At 44.8% G+C, this 19,354-nt stretch overlaps 1 protein-coding gene across 4 annotated transcripts in view; it reads right to left on the reverse strand.

Moving 5' to 3' along the window:
* Window positions 1–5,695: 5,695 nt before the first annotated feature.
* AMOTL1 (angiomotin like 1) overlaps window positions 5,696–19,354 on the reverse strand; it is a 210,507-nt gene continuing 196,848 nt past the window's right edge. For all 4 annotated transcript variants that reach the window (XM_077484950.1, XM_077484952.1, XM_077484949.1 and 1 more), the window contains 3 exons: window positions 15,573–15,811; window positions 11,729–11,998; window positions 5,696–8,294 (listed from right to left, as the gene is read on the reverse strand). In XM_077484950.1, coding sequence (XP_077341076.1) covers window positions 8,185–8,294; window positions 11,729–11,998; window positions 15,573–15,811 — 619 coding nt within the window. In that variant the 3' untranslated portion in view covers window positions 5,696–8,184. The remainder of the gene's footprint in view (window positions 8,295–11,728; window positions 11,999–15,572; window positions 15,812–19,354) is intronic.

The raw sequence follows: 19,354 nt of genomic DNA on the forward strand, positions 1-19,354 counted from the left end.
TTATTGCGATTTTTTTTAAACAAAAATATGTAGAAGAATACATATCGGCCTAAACTGAGGAAAAAACATTTTTTATATATATTTTTTGGGGATATTTATTATAGGGAAAAGTAAAAAATATTCTTTTTTTTCCAAATTGTTTGCTCTTTTTTTGTTTATAGCGCAAAAAATAAAAACCACAGAGGTGATCAAGTACCACCAAAAGAAAGCTCTATTTGTGGGGAAAAAAAAGGGGTCAATTTTGTTTCGGTGTAATGCCGCACGACCCCGCAATTGTCAGTTAAAGCGACGCTGTGTCGAATCGCAAAAAATGCTCTGGTCAGGAAGAGGGTAAAATCTTCCGGGGCTGAAGCTGTTAAAGGGGTGGGGTGAACAAAGGAATGTTTTCTTGGAGGTGGGCAGGGGCGGAGTCAAGGGGTGACTCGGAAGGGAGGAGTTCCTGCACCTATTCTCTGAGAAAAAAAGCCTCGTGTATGGACCACTACACCGACAGCACGGGATATCACAGCCAATCATGTGAAGCAGAGTCCAGAGGGGTGGTCAGGATATTTGGAGTTACTTCCCCTTTTCATTTTTTGGGAAAAAGTGAACTTACCTTATAACTTCTTTTTAATCCCCCAACCGCTCCATTTTGCTGCCAAGAGCAAAGGAAATGCCTGTGCAGGAAGCTACGAGTCACTGGAGTGGTTGCTTGCACAAGGCTATATGTCCCATATGACTTGGATAATTGGCCCAGTGCTGTCACATGGCATGAGTCACATGCTCCTCCATACCTACAAGTACCAGGTACTTTTCTTGGTTCCTGACCCTTTATAGCGGGAGGAGTGGGGAAAAGAGGAAAGCAGTCGTCATTAGAGAAATCTAATTTTCCTGTTCCTGCTTTCAGGTTGCTCACAGGTCCACTGTTATTAAAAAGCCAACCAACATTTTTGTTATAAAAGTATTTATTCCTTTTTATTTTTAGATTTTTTTTAACAAAAAAAGCCTTCAATATAAAAATAGATTTCAAAGACATTAAAGGAAGACAAGGGGTGTGCGCAGAGTAATAAGCGAAGCTCAAAGCCACTGACATGACATCAGCTTTAAATTGAAGGAGCCACTGGTCACCCCAGGGGGTAGCAAGCACTACATTAGAACCCCACAGCTACAAAGCTATTGCAAGGGACAAAAAGGGAATATTTGCGCTGACACATTACAATACAACACAGAGAAGCTTTGAAATAAAGTTTGACCTCACAAAAAAAAAACAACAAAAAAAAACGTTTGTGTCTTCCAGTGTGTGGATTGTGCTACATGCAATGACCATTAATGAAGAACGTTTGCAGCAAGCATCATTCCTTATAGCTGTATACTTTGCACCATTGAGAACAGATTGTTACGGCAATTTCAGCACTTCAAGTGAACTGGAGACAAATATTTACATGTGTCGAGTAACGCAAAACTCCAATGAAGGAAAAAAAGCATCAAAAAGGCGCTGGGACTTTGATGTTAATTCATTCAAAATAGTGAGAGAACAAAAACATTTGTAGATCTCGCTTGCTCAGGATAGGCTGCTCACAACAGACAAGGATACCCTCCAGTGGGCACTCCAGCAGGTTACCGGAAAAAAAACATGCACTAATGGAAGCAGTGCCAAAGCAAATGGTAGAAGAGTCCACATTTATGTATGAAAAAAAAAAAACAGCCGTTGCATTCCAGGGGTCAGAAAAAACTCCCCCTTCATCAGGGCTTCAGTTTATAGGGGTTGTAAACCCTTGTGTTTTCACCTTAATGCCTCCTATGCATTAAGGTGAAAACATTTCTGCCAGTAACCAGCCTCCCCCCCCCCCCCCATTTTACTTACCTGAGCCCTGAATTTTCACCCGGCGGAGACGCGCTCTCCCTCTCTGCACGGGGTCCCGGGTCTTGATTGGATAGATTGATAGCAGAGCAGCCATTGGCTCCCGCTGCTGTCAATCAAATCCAATGACGCGGGCGCCGGGGCCCGAGTCCGGCATTCGTGTCTATGGACGCAAATGCTGGACTCGGGAACGCGCTCCCGCACAGTAACCCCCCCCCCCCCCGGGAGAGCACTTCTCCTAGGGGGTTATCTGAAGCGATGAGGAGCTGCGAGATCCACTGAGGGACCCCAGAAGAGGATGATCAGGGCCACAAAAAAAACAGGAAGGTTTACAATCACTTTAAGTAAGGACCTTCAATGGATGCAAAACAGAGGTTTCCTGTGTGAATCTATGTAGGGAAGCTAATTGCTGGATCAGGAGAGTTACTGGCCAGCAGTATCAGCGTGAGCAATCAAGATTTCACACAGCCCGAAAGTTTCTACTGTAACGGCATTCAGCTTGTATGTACGGGGCTTAAAGTGTTTGTAAACTTAAAAATAAAATTTAATACATTTGTCTCTTTAAGGAATTTATATGTGAATATTATATAAATATGTAATTTGTGCTTGTACTCTTTCTATATTACCTGTTTGATCTTGCCGGTTCCCCACTTCCTGGTTAAAAACTGACCACGACAGCCTGCCTGTATATTCTGTGGTCAGTGTGTTGCTATGCCGCCCCACCCCCCCCCACCCATCCCTCCTTCTATAATTGGCAGCAGCTTCCCCAGCCACATCTATGGACACGTACGTCATTTGCGGAAAGGAAATATGCAGCCGGGTATGTGGTTTACCTTGGAAACATTGATGCTTGCCAGCAAGCACCACTTCCGGAAGCAGTGTCGGCTGGTGCTCCAATTTTGAGTGGGGGGTGGCAAACAAAATCCCCCGCCGGGCCCACAATTACCTCATCCAGGTGGCGGCTTCCTCTCCCAGCTAATCCAGTGTTAAGATCTGCCTACTGTACTGATTGGCCAGATGTAGAAGCTGGAAGATAATAATGAATATTGATTCGCTAATGTCACAAGTGGGTGGGCACTGTGCCCAGAGCCTAACCTTTTTGAAGCCAATTAGAGCCTCAGACTCTAATCATGTGCTTAAAAATACAAAAAAACTCACAGAAACCTATGAGTCCGGTGACCCGCATGGAGATTAGGGGGGGAGCGGTGGTGCCACTGCGCCCCTTATGGACAGGCTGCCACTGTCTATAAGTGATGCACATGCCTACCAATGTGAGCACGCCCATTTACGGGATCTGTGATGCACTGAGCTAAGAAGGTGATCACATGACCTGGTCCTTCAGGATACAAAAAAGATGTAAGAATCTTTTTTTTTTGTAATTACAAAGATGGATTGTTTAAAGTTGTACATTTAGCTACTGGGAAATCCATATAGCATATATTGGCTTTACAACCACTTTAACTCACCTGATCCAGAAATTAGCTTCCCTACATAGATCCACACAGGAAATCTCAATTGTGAGTTAATTTAAAGTGTTACTAAACCCACAACAGTAAAATCAGTCTGTAAATGCAGTAAAGCATGGTTGGTATACTCACTGTGGAACCTAAGGGGTTAATCCTGCGCATTGTATAAAAAGGCTGTTTGATCCGGTCTTCTCTGATCCTCCCCCTTTTCCACTGTCCTCATTTTTTGTTTTGTTTTTGGAGAGTACATGTGATGGGCACAGGGCCAATCAGCACTGTCCAGACAGGGGGTCAGGGGTCTTGCAGCCTCATAGGGCAATCAGATGATAATGAAAACTCCTCCTATAAGCTTTAACCAGAGACTGATAGAAGTCACAAGACCGCTATATACTGCTGGTGAGAAAAGGTATTTAGCAGTTTATATTTCCTAAAATAATTGCATGTTCTGTGTACCATGGGAGACAAGATATAGTGAATGCAGGGTCCTGGGTTTAGTAACACTTTAAGGTTCTTACTTTAAGGCTCTATTCACACCTGAGTGTATCGGTTTACTGGCGTTTTTCCAGGTGGTTTTTTTTTTTTTTAAGCTATTTTTGGAAGCATATTACAAGAGTTTTACAGCTTCGGGTATTTTTGTTATTCTGTTATCCTGACCTGAATTCAGAAGATGTGATCATGATAACCCTTGATGGCGCGCCCGTGGGGGCAAGCAGCACGGTAATTGTTGATGTGATGTCAGTCTGACAGACCTCCGATCTGGGTAAAGAGTCTCTGACAGTGACTCTTTACCACGTGATCAGCTGTGTCCAATCACGGCTGATCACAGTGTAAACAGGAAGAGCCGTTTATGGTCTTTTCCTCCAATTTCGTCTGACAGACGCGAGTAGAAGAGAGCTGATCGGCTGCTCTATGGACGGGGTGGGGGGGGGGGGGGTGGTCGTCTGCGCTGATTGATTATCAGAGATGCCCACCCAGGAATGCCACCAGTGATGCTGACCATGGATGCCCACCCAGGGCCACCAGGGATGCCAGCCAGGACCACCAGGTATTAACTTTAAAGGTGCCAGTCAATGCCCATTCTAAATGCCAATTAGTACCAAGCAATAAAGCTTGCCAGTGCCTCATCAGTACTGTCTGTTAGAGCCATCTATCAGTGCCGCCTATCAGTGCCCATCAGTGCCACCTATGAGTGCTCATCAGTGCCACCTATCAGTGCCACCCCACCAGTGCCCGTCAGTGCCGCCCTTATCAGTGCAGCCTCATTGGCGCCCATCAGTGAAGGAGAAAAATTACTTATTTACTAAATTTTATAACAAAAACAAAGAAAAACTTTTTTTCTTTTTTGGTCTTTTTTTCTTTGTTTAGCTAAAAAAAAAAAAAAAAACCCCCAGTGGTGATCAAATACCGACCAAAAGAAAACTCTATTTGCGGGAACAAAACGATAAATATTTTGTTTGGATACAACGCAGCATGACCGCGCAATTGTCATTCAAAGTGCGACAGCGCTGAAAGTTGAAAATTGGTCTGGGCAGGAAAGGGGAAAAGTGCCTGGTATTGAAGTGGTTAAACCCCTGAAAGGCTTTTTTTTATAGTATACAATAATTAATTCATCTGGACTCTTATATCCTTCGGGTCTGATCCGTCTTCCATTAGTGCATATTTTTTCAGTTAACATTTATAGGGTAACTTCAGCACACGGTCTTCAGTGGGCTGAATTATCCACCATTGTTCTCAGGGACCCCAGAAATTGAATTTTTCTTTACCCCACCCTCTGTCATGAAGACCCCCTCCATTTTTCATAACCTATGACTTGTACGCTGGCTGAGGTGGTCCATATATATTGCCACGACAGTGCCTGAGTGTTATCAGAAGCTGATGGTTATTCAATTCACCACCACGCATCCAAAACCAGAATAAATTATAAGGTATATCCTAGGTGAGATTGTTCTGTGTACAAAACAATGAAATTGTTGAAAACAAATATACAGGTTACCAAAATGTTAAAGGGACCAGAAAAACATATTTGAATATGTAGCTGATAACTAAACCTATGTAATAATGACCGTTATTACAGCTCTATAGAATCCTTTATGTTTAGCTTTTTACCTTTCTACATGAAGAAGCCATTATTTAACCAACTATATATATTTAACATGGGGTGACCAATTTTCCAGATCTCATTGTTTCCAGATTTCAGGGCTCTTGTGTAGATGCACAGTCTACACAAATGGTGCGTCCACCGACGATCCCTATGGTTGCTGCCATCAGGACTTTCTGAAAGGCCCTGAATCTTCTGCTACAGTTCAGTGATTCCAAGTACTGTAGTGGCCCTCTGTAGATCTCAGAGTAAGCTGCACATATACCACAAGACTTCAGTCTTACACAGAAACACAAATAAAAATCCAAATTTAATTACAAGATAGTATTAAAACTATAAAAATAGATTATGAGAAGTGGCAGTGTTTCCTGAAGAGCATTGGCCATTCACTGATTGATTTTACTTTCTGAATGAAATTACTCCCTAAAAGGGTTTCCTAACTTTAACAAAAGTAAAAAACCACAGTTGCTCTTTATAGGACTTTGGAGGCAACTTCTAACCAAAAAATAAGACATCATAACATTTATTTTCTCAATTTAAAAGGTTTAAACCACATATGTTACATAATATAAAATATTATACAAAATTGGGTAATAACATCAAGAAGTATGCTCCAAATGGTATCCTCCACAGCTGATAATTTAGCTAGCAGTTATTGGATTACTGGTTGGCCTACTCAGCTTAGGGACTCCAAAACCCAATTTGGTATATTTTATATTATGTAACATGTGACGTAACATATGTGGTTCAAACCTTTTAAATCGAGAAAATAAATACTGTATTATATCTTGTTTTTTGGTAAGAAGTTGCCTTTGAAGTCCTATAAAGAGCAATTGTGTTTTTTCAAATATAATTAATAAGGATGGTGGCAACCACATCCAGAGTCACACACAATAATTGTAACTTTAACAAAAGTAAGAGCGCTGCTAACTGATAGGGGATCCGACTATTGGTCACGCTGAAGGAGTTCCAAGCCATAGGACATGGATCCCTTTGTTTTTTTGTTTTTTTTTCATGGTAGCTTCAGCCCAAGAATCTAATGGAAAATGTTAAGGATCCCTACCTTCTTAGGCAATCTTGGAGATGCTCTCACAAAGCCTTCTAATAACTGACCGGTAGATGTCCAAGATGGTCAAAGAAGGTTTCGACTTTAAATAAATATTTAAAAATGTTATACCTTTATGGCCATAGTCACGTTATACCTGCATATTATATCTATACCAATGTGTGTATTTACGGTACTTTGTAGATTTATCCATATAATAGCACACAATGCCTTTTTGTCTCCTTCCCTCTGTTCCATCCCTTGCTAGCAAGAGAAAATCTTACAAAAAAAAGGCCAAAGCTTCTACTAAACAACAGAAATACCAAGGTAAACACTATACAATTTTTAGACATTGGCACTGTATTTACTAACTAAAAAAAATATAAAAAAGAAAAAGTGACATAGTGCCTTGAAGTTTTGCTTTACAGGAGTTGAAAATGAACATCAGCCCCAAATAAAATCTGTCAGTGACCCAATACTCTAGGTATTCTAGGAACCATGGCGACTGTTCTAAAATCGACTCTCCTCGGTTTGAGATATGCAAACTGAATTATTATGTCTGATAATGAACTAACTTGTTTTTAAGAAAAAAGTGTATCAATAATTAAGGTTTCTAAACTGACCTATGACACAGCTGACAGTTTGAGCTATGAATACACACCATTACTTTTTTCACCTGATGGCTCAGCACCACACAGAGCCTGCATGCTGTACAGATAAAATTATATTTTCTTATTTATTGAAGGATTTGGGGTTTTATAGCATGTATTTATGATTTTTTTATTTATTATTTCATTCATTATTCATTGTATTTGTGCTTTTCTGTTTTGTTTCGTTGTTTTTTGTTATGATTGTCATTTTTTACTGCTATTTTAATTTATTGCTTTTTTTAGCTATCTTTTTTGGCACAAGAAAAGGCCCAGGATACTTACAAGTATCTTCTGTGAACCCCTGGGAGCCATTTAAAGCCCTTTACACTCTTAAAAAACACTAAGAACCAAACTTCACTTGCCCCATTGACTCCAACATATTCTGCAGAAATGCTAAATTTTTGTCGAAACCTAACAATTTTTGCATTGAACCCGGGATGAAATGAATCTCTCTCAAAGAGTATTTAAATACCACTGCCCTAGTGCCTCTGCCTGGTGTGGGTCTGACCCGTAAAGCCAGGGGGGGGGCGCTGAAGCACATCCGCACCCAGAAATACACAACACGGGTTAAAGTCACCAGACTGGCCAAGAAGTAGAAGGAAGCTGTGTGTTATTTACAAGAAAACACTCTGGAGTTAACCTTTAACACCTAATGTTTCTTTGTTGTTGAAAATTTTAAGACTCAACAGATCATGGTCATTCATGGCAGATTTGAAATGTTTTCTCATGCGGTGAAATCTGAAAAGCCATGCAGGTTATCCATACAGTCTGTCTTGCGCGGCATGCTGAGACTTGTGATTGCTCAAATGCAGGATGGTCTCATGCAAACCCAGATATGTACAATGGGACATATGTCATCATCCTGTGCTTAATGGCCACCATACAGCAAGTCTTCATCGTACACCTCCAAAGCAGGCCTCACACTTTTGCTGAATGATCGTTCCAAGCTGGTAAGCTGGTGACATCAAATACCTTCTCCTCTCGGTACTCATGCCCATTAATATTCAGCATCATCTTTATTCTTGTGTGCTCTAGTCCCAAGTGGCCCAGGAGCCACTGTAGAAAAGATTGTCTGAGCCCATCTACTAAATAAGCACTTCCATCGCGTTATCTGGTTCTGAAAAGTCTGCCTTGTGTGCCATGCTGCTTGCTCTAATTTTGGCTTCCAGAGTCTTTCCGAGAATGGGGGAATGATCTATAAGGAAAGCAGATTGTACTAGTGAGAAACAATATGTGGATCAACCCCCTTGGAGGACTAGTCATCCTTAATGTGTTATTTAAACCTTTAAAAAACATTCTTTATATTTTGTCAGCCACAGTTTCTTGCCTAGACATATGCTTGGTCATTTTCTTCCCAGGTTGCCCAAGCTGCAGTAGATCTACTTAAAAATGTTGCACACTATAGTTCCTCTTATGGAGTGGTGACGCTGCCTTGTGGGGTCTCTCTGGAGATCCAGCGTGGCTACCCATACTTGCCCACTAACAACCATGACTATGACCTCCTAGCACATGCTCCCCAGTTTTCTGATCTTTTCCCTATTACTGACTGTCCTTGCATTTGTTTTGCACCGTGTCTCTGTGTGGAGGCACCATCTTGGTAGAGGCAGGGCTTTGCTTCCTTTTGTCACAGCTGTGCCCCTTCCCGAATGACTGATAAGAGAATATTCAAAAAGTAGTGTTAGATGTAGGAAACACAGATCCACAAAATGAATAAAACATATGCAAGGAGCCCCTTATACAGAAGGTCTTCAGGTACAGCTTTCTGTCCAGCAAGGAGAACAGTGAACAGAATAGAAGTGGCATCCCAAAATCTCAACTTATATATTGTGAGACTAGCAGTGGTTGCATTGCCTAAGATTAACTTACACTGCAGATATACAGTTTTGAAGCTGCAGATCATGAGCACCTAAGAACAGAAATAGTACATCTATATTTTTAGAAAAGAAGAACGGGTTCACAAAAAAAACAATCATACGTGCTCACCTAGATGGCTGCAGCATCGATCCAGCTGTCCCCTGCTGGCCCTACACTGAGAACTGAGTGATCAAAGACCACTGGTCCCTCAGTTCTTGGTCTTCAGTGAGCAGAGAACCAGTGACTGTTAGACCAATGGCTCTGTGGTCTGACCCTCCAGGGCTTAATGCAGCAGCGGGCTGTGCAGAAGGTGGGAGCAGCTGCCCCAGGCTTTCAGTGGGTTGTTGAGAGGCTGAGCCAGCTGCCGGTCATGTGTCTGGGTAGATCCCCACATTATTGTCAGTATCCCTGCAGAGCCTGGTCCAGCTCTGTGATGTCAGCCGACAGCGGGCTTTGTGACAAAGCACTGCAGAACTAAGTGCACTCCTGTGATCCCCAGAAGTATGGCCAAAAAAGCTTTGGCCATAATTCTTTAAGGAGGAACTGACGACAAAAGGTAGTTTTTTAAGGGTACTGCAAAATATAATTTTCTATATGTTCCCTATGAGGTAGTAAATCACTTTTTTTAGTTCAGTTGCACTGTAGTACATAAAACCTAAAACTAACCATGAACCTCAAAATGCAAAACTGATACTATCAAAGCAGTAGTTGCTATATGATGAAAGAAAAAAAAAAATGTTCAGTACCCAAGTGTACGAGAGAGAATGTAGTGGCACAGGGATGATTCAGAAAATAAATAAAATGTAATATAAAAAGGGAGAAATAAAGCATTTGTTACCACAACACTTCATATTCCTGATATATGCCTGCTGTACCATCTACTTGTATGAGAAAGTATCCTTTTTCTCTTTGCATTGCTTCCTTTATGTGAAATCCCTGGTGTCCCTGCTAGTCCCCTTGCTTTCTTATTAAAAACAGACCCCACTAAGCAGGCGAGCACATGGTTGTCAGTTCTCTAGCTATGCTGGGAACTCAGTGTACTCTCCTCCAATAATCAGACTTGTCCTGACACGCCCTCCTCCGCTGCACAGCCATTCACTGGGAAGCTCAGTATACTGCTGCTTCTCCCCCAGCTGTTATGCAGCTGAGAACAGAGAGAATGCGATCACTAATAAAAAAGGGAAAAAAAAGGTGTTTATAATGTTTTTTATAACTATACAAAAATATTTTGCCTTTCATTTCTATTTTAAACTGAATGGGTTGTTTTACAAGGTGAGCATTTACAATCACTTTCATTTCAACGACAAATACCGTTTATGCTTGGGGAATAAGGGCTCATGCACACTGCAGCTCACAAAAAAAAGCTGCTTTTACAGGCATTTGAGTTTTTATTCCTGCATGAAGAAGCTTGTACTTTTTTGTGCTTTTCTGCACATTTTTATTGAGCTCCTTCAAGCTCCTGCGTGCTCCTTTGAGCTTTTTTGAGCATTAGCATTTTTTTTTCACAAACCTGCCCCTCAAGTTAATTTATTTATTTATTTTCATTTTCGAGCTTCTTCTAGCTTTTTCGCACGTTTTGGGGCACTTAGGCATCTTTTCTGCTTGAAAGCTCTTCTCAAAAATTAGGGTTTAGTGGGGCTTTTTTTTTTCTGCTTGTAGGAGCATATGCCTGAAAAAGCCATAGACATGGACACATGGACACATTGGCTAACATGGAGGGGAGTTTCCAGAAAGAAAAAGGGGGGGGGCTCATAAAAGCTCAAAAGCTTGTAGGAACCGCTTCTTCGAGCTGCAGTGTGCATGAGCCCTTACCGATAGAACTAGAAATGCATTAAGATAAGATAAGGAGATAAAAAAAAAACAACAAAAAAAAACAGGAAGAACATCGTTACATAACAAGTATTCCAGTCCCGGTAAATAAAGTGTATCTAAACCCAAGAACAAAAATGTAATATGGGGCATTGTACCAGTCCTAAGATGTGCTGGCTGCATTTGTTTTCTTTCTTTCTTTTGATCTGTTGATCCTGCCAGTAACACACTTCCTGTCCTAAAATGACAACACTCGCTCACTTTACTGTATCTCTGAGGAAGCCTATGGAGTAGCAGCACTCTCACCCTAGGAAGTGTGTTAGGACTACAGAATACCTCCCCCCTCACCATAAAACAGGTGACCTAAGAAATGAGCTATGACTGCTTGGGATGAGGCTGCAAAGTGCACAGCACAGCTCTGAATTTGTGGCAGGAATAACAGGTACAATATGGACAATGTGAAGAGATATAAGAAAACAAATGGTATTTTAACACACTGAGAAGGTGTAAAGGTGAAGTTCATTGTTTACAGTTTACACACATTTTAAGGCCACTTTCACACGGGACGGATCCGTAATGATGGTCCGCTTGCTCAGCGGGGATCGCTCCGTTTATCCTCGCTGAGCCGGCGGATGACAGGGCGGTCCCTGTACACTTCGCTCTCCTCTATGGGGGATCGGATGAACATGGACCACTCTGCAGACGGATAGAAAAATAGGATTTTCCTCTGTCTGCAGAATCGGACCATTGCGGAGATGGATGTTCATCCGCAGACACCAGCTATCCCATAGGAATGCATGTAAGTCCGTATTTCATCCGCAAACGTACATACTTTCCGCATGTGTGAAAGGGGCCTAACTGTGATCAAGATCATAAAAAAAACACCCTTAAACAATGAAAAGATCAATTGATAAATAAATAGTAAAAAGAAATAATAGGGAATAAATAATTAGAAAAGGATCTCACCTGACTTCTCTTTATTGGCGGTGTGACGTAAAAGGGGACTACTGGAAGGGGTGGTATTCATCCGTCCTCTGCCGGGTAAGGAGGAGCAGGTGGGCCAGAAGAGATCGGAGCTCTTGTCCGTCTGAGTGCAGTTGTCTTTGCTCCCGGTTTTGGCATGTGACACAGTGACCGCTGGAGATCCAGTGGGTGGGGGCAACAAGAAAGAGGGTGGAGGAAGTACTAAGGAAGGGGAGGGGCTTTCACGATTGCTGTCTTTTCCTTGAAGCAGACCTGGAAAGAGAGCAAAAGTTGGAAAAACCCAAAGAAAAACTTAAGAAAAAGCCTCAGTGGGGGCAGGTGGATTCTTACAGCTAAGGATTGCCTATTCCTGGAGGCTGAAAAAAAAGTGCTGTACTGTATATGGAGTCCAATGCCAGCAGGTGAGAGGAGAACTACAGACTTCTTTGTGGTTTTGTTGAATTCCAAAAAATAAAGCTGCACCTTATTGTCTCTATAAAAAGAATCAGGCTACCACAAATTGATATTTATTATGGATAGATACAAGTTGGATGAGTTACCCATTAGCTTCTTATATCTCTGATTTATTTCAAGTTTTTTCTGTTTCTCCTGCCCACATGAACACTGCCCATGTGCAGGTTTACAACAGGCTCAACCAAGACCCTCAACCACCATGCAGTCTCACACTTTCTTCTACATAGTGGTGTAGTGGTTAGCACTTTCACCTAGTAGCAAGAGGGTCACTGGTTCAAATCCCGACCACGACACCATCTGCCTGGAGTTTGCATGTTCTCCCTGTGCCTGCGTGGGTTTCCTCCAGGTACTCCAGTTTCCTCCCACACTCCAAAGACATGCTGGTAGCTTAATTAGACCTTGTCTAAAAAAAATTGGCCTTAATATGTGTATGCGTTTGTAAGCGTGTCAGGACCTTATGGGGTAAAGGACCACGCAAGCCGCAGATGGACTCTGGTGGCAAGAAAGCGCCCTGAGGCGATTCAGTTCGCATAGGTAGCGCTATACAAGTCACTCACACCTTGCATGTGTCAGCAACAGAAACTAATGGAAATCCAACTGTCATTTTTTTTATAATACCAACAGACATGGTTATGGGATTATCTGGCAGTTCTGCAATTTTTAGGGTGATTGTGAAATACATTTAAACAGCTGTACTGTCTATGCATGTCTGTGCACACTCTGTGGAGACATTCCCAGCAGTGGCCTTATCTTGGAGGAACACAAGTAATCTTAGGCTAGGTATAGATGCAACCTACATTGTGTAAAGATAGATACAGCATAAGAATTCTACTGTGGCCGCACTCCTAAAACCCCCTCAAGATCCCAACAAGGCAGGGGGGAGCTGTGGACGTTCAAGCTAGCTGTCAGGGACTTACCAGCGATAGACAGGCACAGCGGCGTGCGCGCATGCGCACGCGCGCTTCTTCTCAAACTAAGCCTCAGCATGTTCACACTGGTGGGCGTCGGCAGCGTGCGTGTGTGCGCGATAGCGCTGTTGCCGCCACTGAGTGCTTAAAGGTTCTCCAAGTGCGCTGGTGCGGCGCTGTTTCGTCTCAGCTCCTGTGTATCTGATAACCTGAACCTGATCATCTGCTACTTGTTACCGACCCGGCTTCATCTGACCTCTCTGCTTTCTCCAAACCCGACCCGGCCCGCCTGACCCTGCTACCACTGCTGCCTGTGATACCGTTGCCGACCTCTGCCAGTTCTACCGACGCTGCCTCTGCTTGCTGCTTTCACCTGTCTGCTTGCCTACTGACCCGGACCGTCCCACCCTGCTCCAGCCTGCTGCCCGTTCAGTGTTCTACTGTGCCTGTGGTTCCTCTCATCGGCTCCAGTAACTGCTGCTTGCATTCCTCAGTTCTTCTATCAACTCCCAGCCCTGGTCCGCCAGTCGTCCAGCCATCCAGAGGGATTTCTTCTCCGCTATCAGCCCAGCGGCCCTATTCCAGCAGGCACTCCTACCCACTGTGCTCTCGAGACCACTGTTCCCATTCCAGTGGCTCCTGAACCAGCGTTGTAAGAGAGGTCTCCTCCTACAAGTCGGGCTTCAACACCAGGTACCTAACACTAGCTGACCGCATCCTGGCAGTATATCCAAGGCTATCCACCACCACACTCGACGTTCGGATCTTAATGCGTATGTGCAAGGTCCAGCCCGCACAGCACTCCGAGAACACATAAACCCACACGAGCAGGATACAGGGGGAAGAGAGTGTTGATGTCATACAGTTAAAATGACAACACGTTTTAAGAGGCGTGGCCTCCTTCCTCAGGTCACCTGAGCCAGGGACTTATTTTACTCTTTTATTGTGGTAGGACAGCCCATTTAAATGAATGGGCTGCCCTACACAACGCTAATATGTGCCCTCACTTGGTTGCACATGTAGGTGTGGACAAAGCCTTAAACCCCATACACACTATCAGATTTTCTGCTGAGTTTTTCCTTCAGATTTACCAAAACCATATAATATCAGGTCAAACCTTAGGAGTTTCAATTTGTATGCAATCAGGCAGGCCCTTACACTACATGGTTTAGGTAAATCTGAACACAAAAATCAGCAGAAAATCTGATAGTGTGTATGGGGTTTTATGGAAAAAGCCACCCCCTGAGAATGGTCAACTCACAGGTTTGATTATATACATATCTACTACGTTTCCCTAATTCCTCTGTTATTGGTAGAGCAGGGATCTTTTTTTTTCTGCATGGCTTTCTTTATTCTGGCAATACATATGTCCTTCTCATCAATCTAATGACCTGATTGTTTTAATATTTAATATTGAATCTAGCAAATATCAATCATTTGTTATCACTATTCTGATTTCTTTTGAGGGATTTCAGATCAAAGATGAGAATAGCTGCATAGACTAACAATTTTTAAACAGATTGCTTGTCCTGGCTACATTTTAATTGTTTTTGACTAAGGGCCGGTTCACACTGCAGACGATGCGAGGCGACACCGACTTGCATCGCCGCGACCTGCCGCGACCTCAGCGGCAACTTGCAGATGACTTCTGTATAGAAGTCAATGCAAGTCGCCCCGAGGTCGCCCAGAAGTAGTACAGGAACCTTTTTTCTGAGTCGGAGCGACTCGAGTCGCTCCTCTCAGAACGGTTCCATTGTACAGAACGGGGGCGACTTGCCAGAGCGCGGCGAGACGAGTCGTGTCGCCTTGCATCGCCCGCAGTGTGAACCGGCTCTGACGGGAAGTTATTTGTGTCATTTATTCTTAAAGAAAGGCAATTGATCCAAGCAGAAATCAATTGTTTTCACAGGAGCAGACAACATCATTGCAGGCAAACTTGTTTCTGGTATTCTATTGTATTGAACACCATAGGCCTGCTCACAGGGGGTGCCGGGTGTGCCTGGGCTCACCTTTATTACCCTGTGTGACCCAGATTCCCCCTCTGAACACCCCTACTACAGTGGCAGTTGAGGCTACAGAGAAAAGGACTGGGGAATCTCTGTTCTCAGTTCCTTCTCAGTCCCTTTCTATGCTATTTCACAAAAGCCCATCAATGGGGCTCCTAACAAAGTGTAAATAAATAAATAATAAAAAAACAATTGTAAAAAGTAATAACAAATTAAAATAATAAAAACAAAAAACTACAGACACCAATCCCATCCCTACTGAAACCATCCGTGTATGTGTGTGTTTGAGCTTTGAGGTGCATACCCTAATGCAAAAGGCTGCGCACACCGATGTTGAACACTTATTTTCATCATCCAATAATCGATTGGATGAAAAATGGATACGTGTTTAGACAGCATTGGATGAACCCAGACAAAGATCTGATGATGAAACTGAATATGTTCACAAAAGAGTCTTGCCTATACTGCCTTTGCGCGCCTTGTCCTCCTTCTTCTCCTCTATAATCTGACTGCTGGACAGGGATGTCTGCCGTGAATGGGTACCGCCGGTGACCGCAGCCACAGCTGCAATGGAAGGCACAGATCGGGCAGGGCGTAGATTGGAACTGTCATTCTTCCCATGATCTTTTCGGGAACGCTGATGTAGAACTTTTATCATGGCATCCTGCTCGATGATCTTTGCATGAAGATTTTTGATCCTGTCAGACAAAGCATTCATTGTACAATTAGTTTACCAGTAAAAAGAATCACACCTGCAGTACAGCAACAAACACAATGCTGGTGATGGAAAGGTAAAGCAAAAGGAGGCAATCCCTGCACTTTGGTGAAGGCTTTATTCTATACACATAAGTTCTCCTTGCTGTTTGCCTATAACTATAACATGACTAGATGGTTAGGTTGTAGGGGGACAAAAGATTGTTTTTCTCCTAACACTAAAAAAACACCTGCATAGATGCATTTTTCACTGTAAACCATGGTGCTATGTTAAATTAATCTATAAGGCCGCGTACACACGGGCGGACTGTTCGCCCAACCTTGTCCGCTGAACAGTGTTTGGGCGGACAGTCCGCTCGTGTGTGGGCTTTCAGCGGACAGTTTCAGCGGACAGTTGGACAGACAAAGTCTTTCGGAAATTCCGAAAAACTGTCCGCTGAAACTGTGTTTGAGCGAACAGTCCGCCCGTGTGTGGGCCTGTCCGCTGTACTTTCGAAATGAGCGGACTGTTCCCGCTCGGAAAGTCCGCCCATTTCGAGCGCGTGTACAGGTAGGCGGGGCCCGCGAAGGAGACGTCGCGGGCTCCGCCGCCTGGAATGGGCTTAAAGGGGAACCCCAACGCCGAAAAAAATCGGCGTGGGGGTTCCCCCAAAGTCCACACCAGACCCTTGCCCGAGCACGCTACCCGGCCGGCCAGGAAAGGGGGGCGAGCGAGCGCGCCCCCCCTCCTGAGCCGTACCAGGCCGCGTGCCCTCAACATGGGGGGTGCCTTGGGGAAGGGGGGGCCGCGCGGCCCCCCCACCCCAAAGCACCTTGTCCCCATGTTGATGAGGACAAGGGCCTCTTCCCGACAACCCTGGCCGTTGGTTCTCGGGGTCTGCGGGCGGGGGGCTTATCGGAATCCGGGAGCCCCCTTTAAGAAGGGGGCCCCCGGATACCGGCCCCCCACCCTATGTGAATGAGTATGGGGTACAATGTACCCCTACCCATTCACCTGTGAAATAAAGTACAAAAAAAAACACAACACAGGGAAAAAATATTTTATTGCACAGCTCCGGGGGTCTTCCGTCTTCGGGGGTCTTCTCGCCGGACTCCTCCGCTATCTGTGTGTAGCTCTTTTACTAGCGGAGGAGTCCGGCTTTCTTCCTCCCCGCCGCCGGCCTCTTCTCCCGACTTCGGGGGTCTTGTCCCCCTCTTCGGTTCTTCTGCCGGGCCACCGCGCCTTCTTGTAGCTCTTTTACAGGCGGTGGCCCGGTCTTCTGTCGCCGCTGTCGTCGCCGTCGCCGCCGCCTTCCGTTCTTGTTCTTCTTCTTGTTCTTCTTCTTCCCCAGGAGATGTTGACACGTCGCTCTCTCCGGCCGGAATGCCAGAGCCGCGCTGTGCGGTCACTTATATAGTGACAATGGGGCGGTGTCACATGGTATATGTCACATGGGTTGGTCACATGGGTTGATGTCACATGGGGACTATGACATCGTAAGGGGGCGGGGTCACCATGTGACCAACCCATGTGACATATACCATGTGACACCGCCCCATTGTCACTATATAAGTGGCAGCGGAGCGTGTCCCTGGCATTCCGGCCGGAGAGCTCGTCGAGTCAACATCTCCAGGAGAAGAAGAAGAAGAACAAGAACAAGAAGAAGAACAAGAACGGAAGGCAGCGGCGGCGGCGACGACGACAGCGGCGACAGAAGACCGGGCCACCGCCTGTAAAAGAGCTACAAGAAGGCGCGGTGGCCCGGCAGAAGAACCGAAGAGGGGGACAAGACCCCCGAAGTCGGGAGAAGAGGCCGGCGGCAGGGAGGAAGAAAGCCGGACTCATCTGCTAGTAAAAGAGCTACACACAGATAGCGGAGGAGTCCGGCGAGAAGACCCCCGAAGACGGAAGACCCCCGGAGCTGTGCAATAAAATATTTTTTCCCTGTGTTGTGTTTTTTTTTTGTACTTTATTTCACAGGTGAATGGGTAGGGGTACATTGTACCCCATACTCATTCACATAGGGTGGGGGGCCGGTATCCGGGGGCCCCCTTCTTAAAGGGGGCTCCCGGATTCCGATAAGCCCCCCGCCCGCAGACCCCGACAACCAACGGCCAGGGTTGTCGGGAAGAGGCCCTTGTCCTCATCAACATGGGGACAAGGTGCTTTGGGGTGGGGGGGCCGCGCGGCCCCCCCTTCCCCAAGGCACCCCCCATGTTGAGGGCACGCGGCCTGGTACGGCTCAGGAGGGGGGGCGCGCTCGCTCGCCCCCCTTTCCTGGCCGGCCGGGTAGCGTGCTCGGGCAAGGGTCTGGTGTGGACTTTGGGGGAACCCCCACGCCGATTTTTTTCGGCGTTGGGGTTCCCCTTTAAGCCCATTCCAGGCGGCGGAGCCCGCGAAGTCTCCTTCGCGGGCCCCGCCTACCTGTACACGCGCTCGAAATGGGCGGATTTGCCTCCTTACGTGGGCGAGTCCGTTCATTTCAAAAGTTGAGCGAACTGTTTGCCCAACCTTGTTCGTCAAACAGTCCGCTCGTGTGTGGGCAAGTCCGCTCATGCAAATTTTGAGCGGACTGTTTGCCGAAACTGTTTGACGAACAAGGTTGGGCAAACAGTCCGCGCGTGTGTACGCGGCCTAACAGAGTAGTAGTTGATGAGATCAAAGTTAACCAATAGCCGTGGGATACAATCATTAATCATTAGTATAACTAATTAGACTGAACTTTAAAAAATAAAAAAATGTGCATCAAATGTTTACAGGGCTTTGATGTCATGCTCAAGGCACCAGCTAGATGGTGCTGTCCTGATCCTCAGACTGAGTATGGAACCGTTATGTCATAATGTAACTATCCCAGACTGTCCTATCTGATTTTACGTAGCTAAGGAGGTGACGTCTATTGGTGGAAAATAAAAGAGAAGCTCCAACTTTTCGGAAAATCAAAAAATCATTAGTGGGCATAATGCGCATGTGCTGGCATGCATTTTTGAACTGCGTTGTGACATGTTGTAATGTGTTTTTTGCATTGCAGGATGTTTGTTACCCCCTTGTTTTGACTTGTACTCTATTACTATTTTGCTGAAGCATGTTGTGACGCGTTATGCCCTGTACACACGGTCTGACTTTCCGACGGAAAATGTGCGATCGGACTGTGTTGTCGGAAATTCTGATCGTGTGTGGGCATCATCAGACTTTTTCCGTCTGATTTTCCGACACACGAAGTTTGAGATCTGGATCTAAAATTCTCCAACGACAAAATCCGATTGTTTAAATTCCGATCGTGTGTACACAATTCCAACGCACAAAGTGCCACACATGCTCAGAATTAAATTAGAGACGAAAGCTATTGGCTTCTTTATAGTGCCGTTGTACGTGTTTTACATCTTCTCGCTCTGAACGATCGGATTTTCCGACAACTTTGTGTATGCAAGACAAGTTTGGGCCAAAAGCCGACGGATTTTGACGTTGGAATGTCCGACTGTGTGTACAGGTCATAACTGCGTGTTGCAACATGCCAAGAAAAATGCAACAAGTCCTTATTTGTGCACAC

The sequence above is a fragment of the Lithobates pipiens genome, unplaced genomic scaffold (genome assembly GCF_037356315.1).
Source record: "Lithobates pipiens isolate NorthernLeopardFrog02 unplaced genomic scaffold, aLitPip1_a1.2 Scaffold_17, whole genome shotgun sequence".
NCBI lineage: Eukaryota > Metazoa > Chordata > Amphibia > Anura > Ranidae > Lithobates > Lithobates pipiens.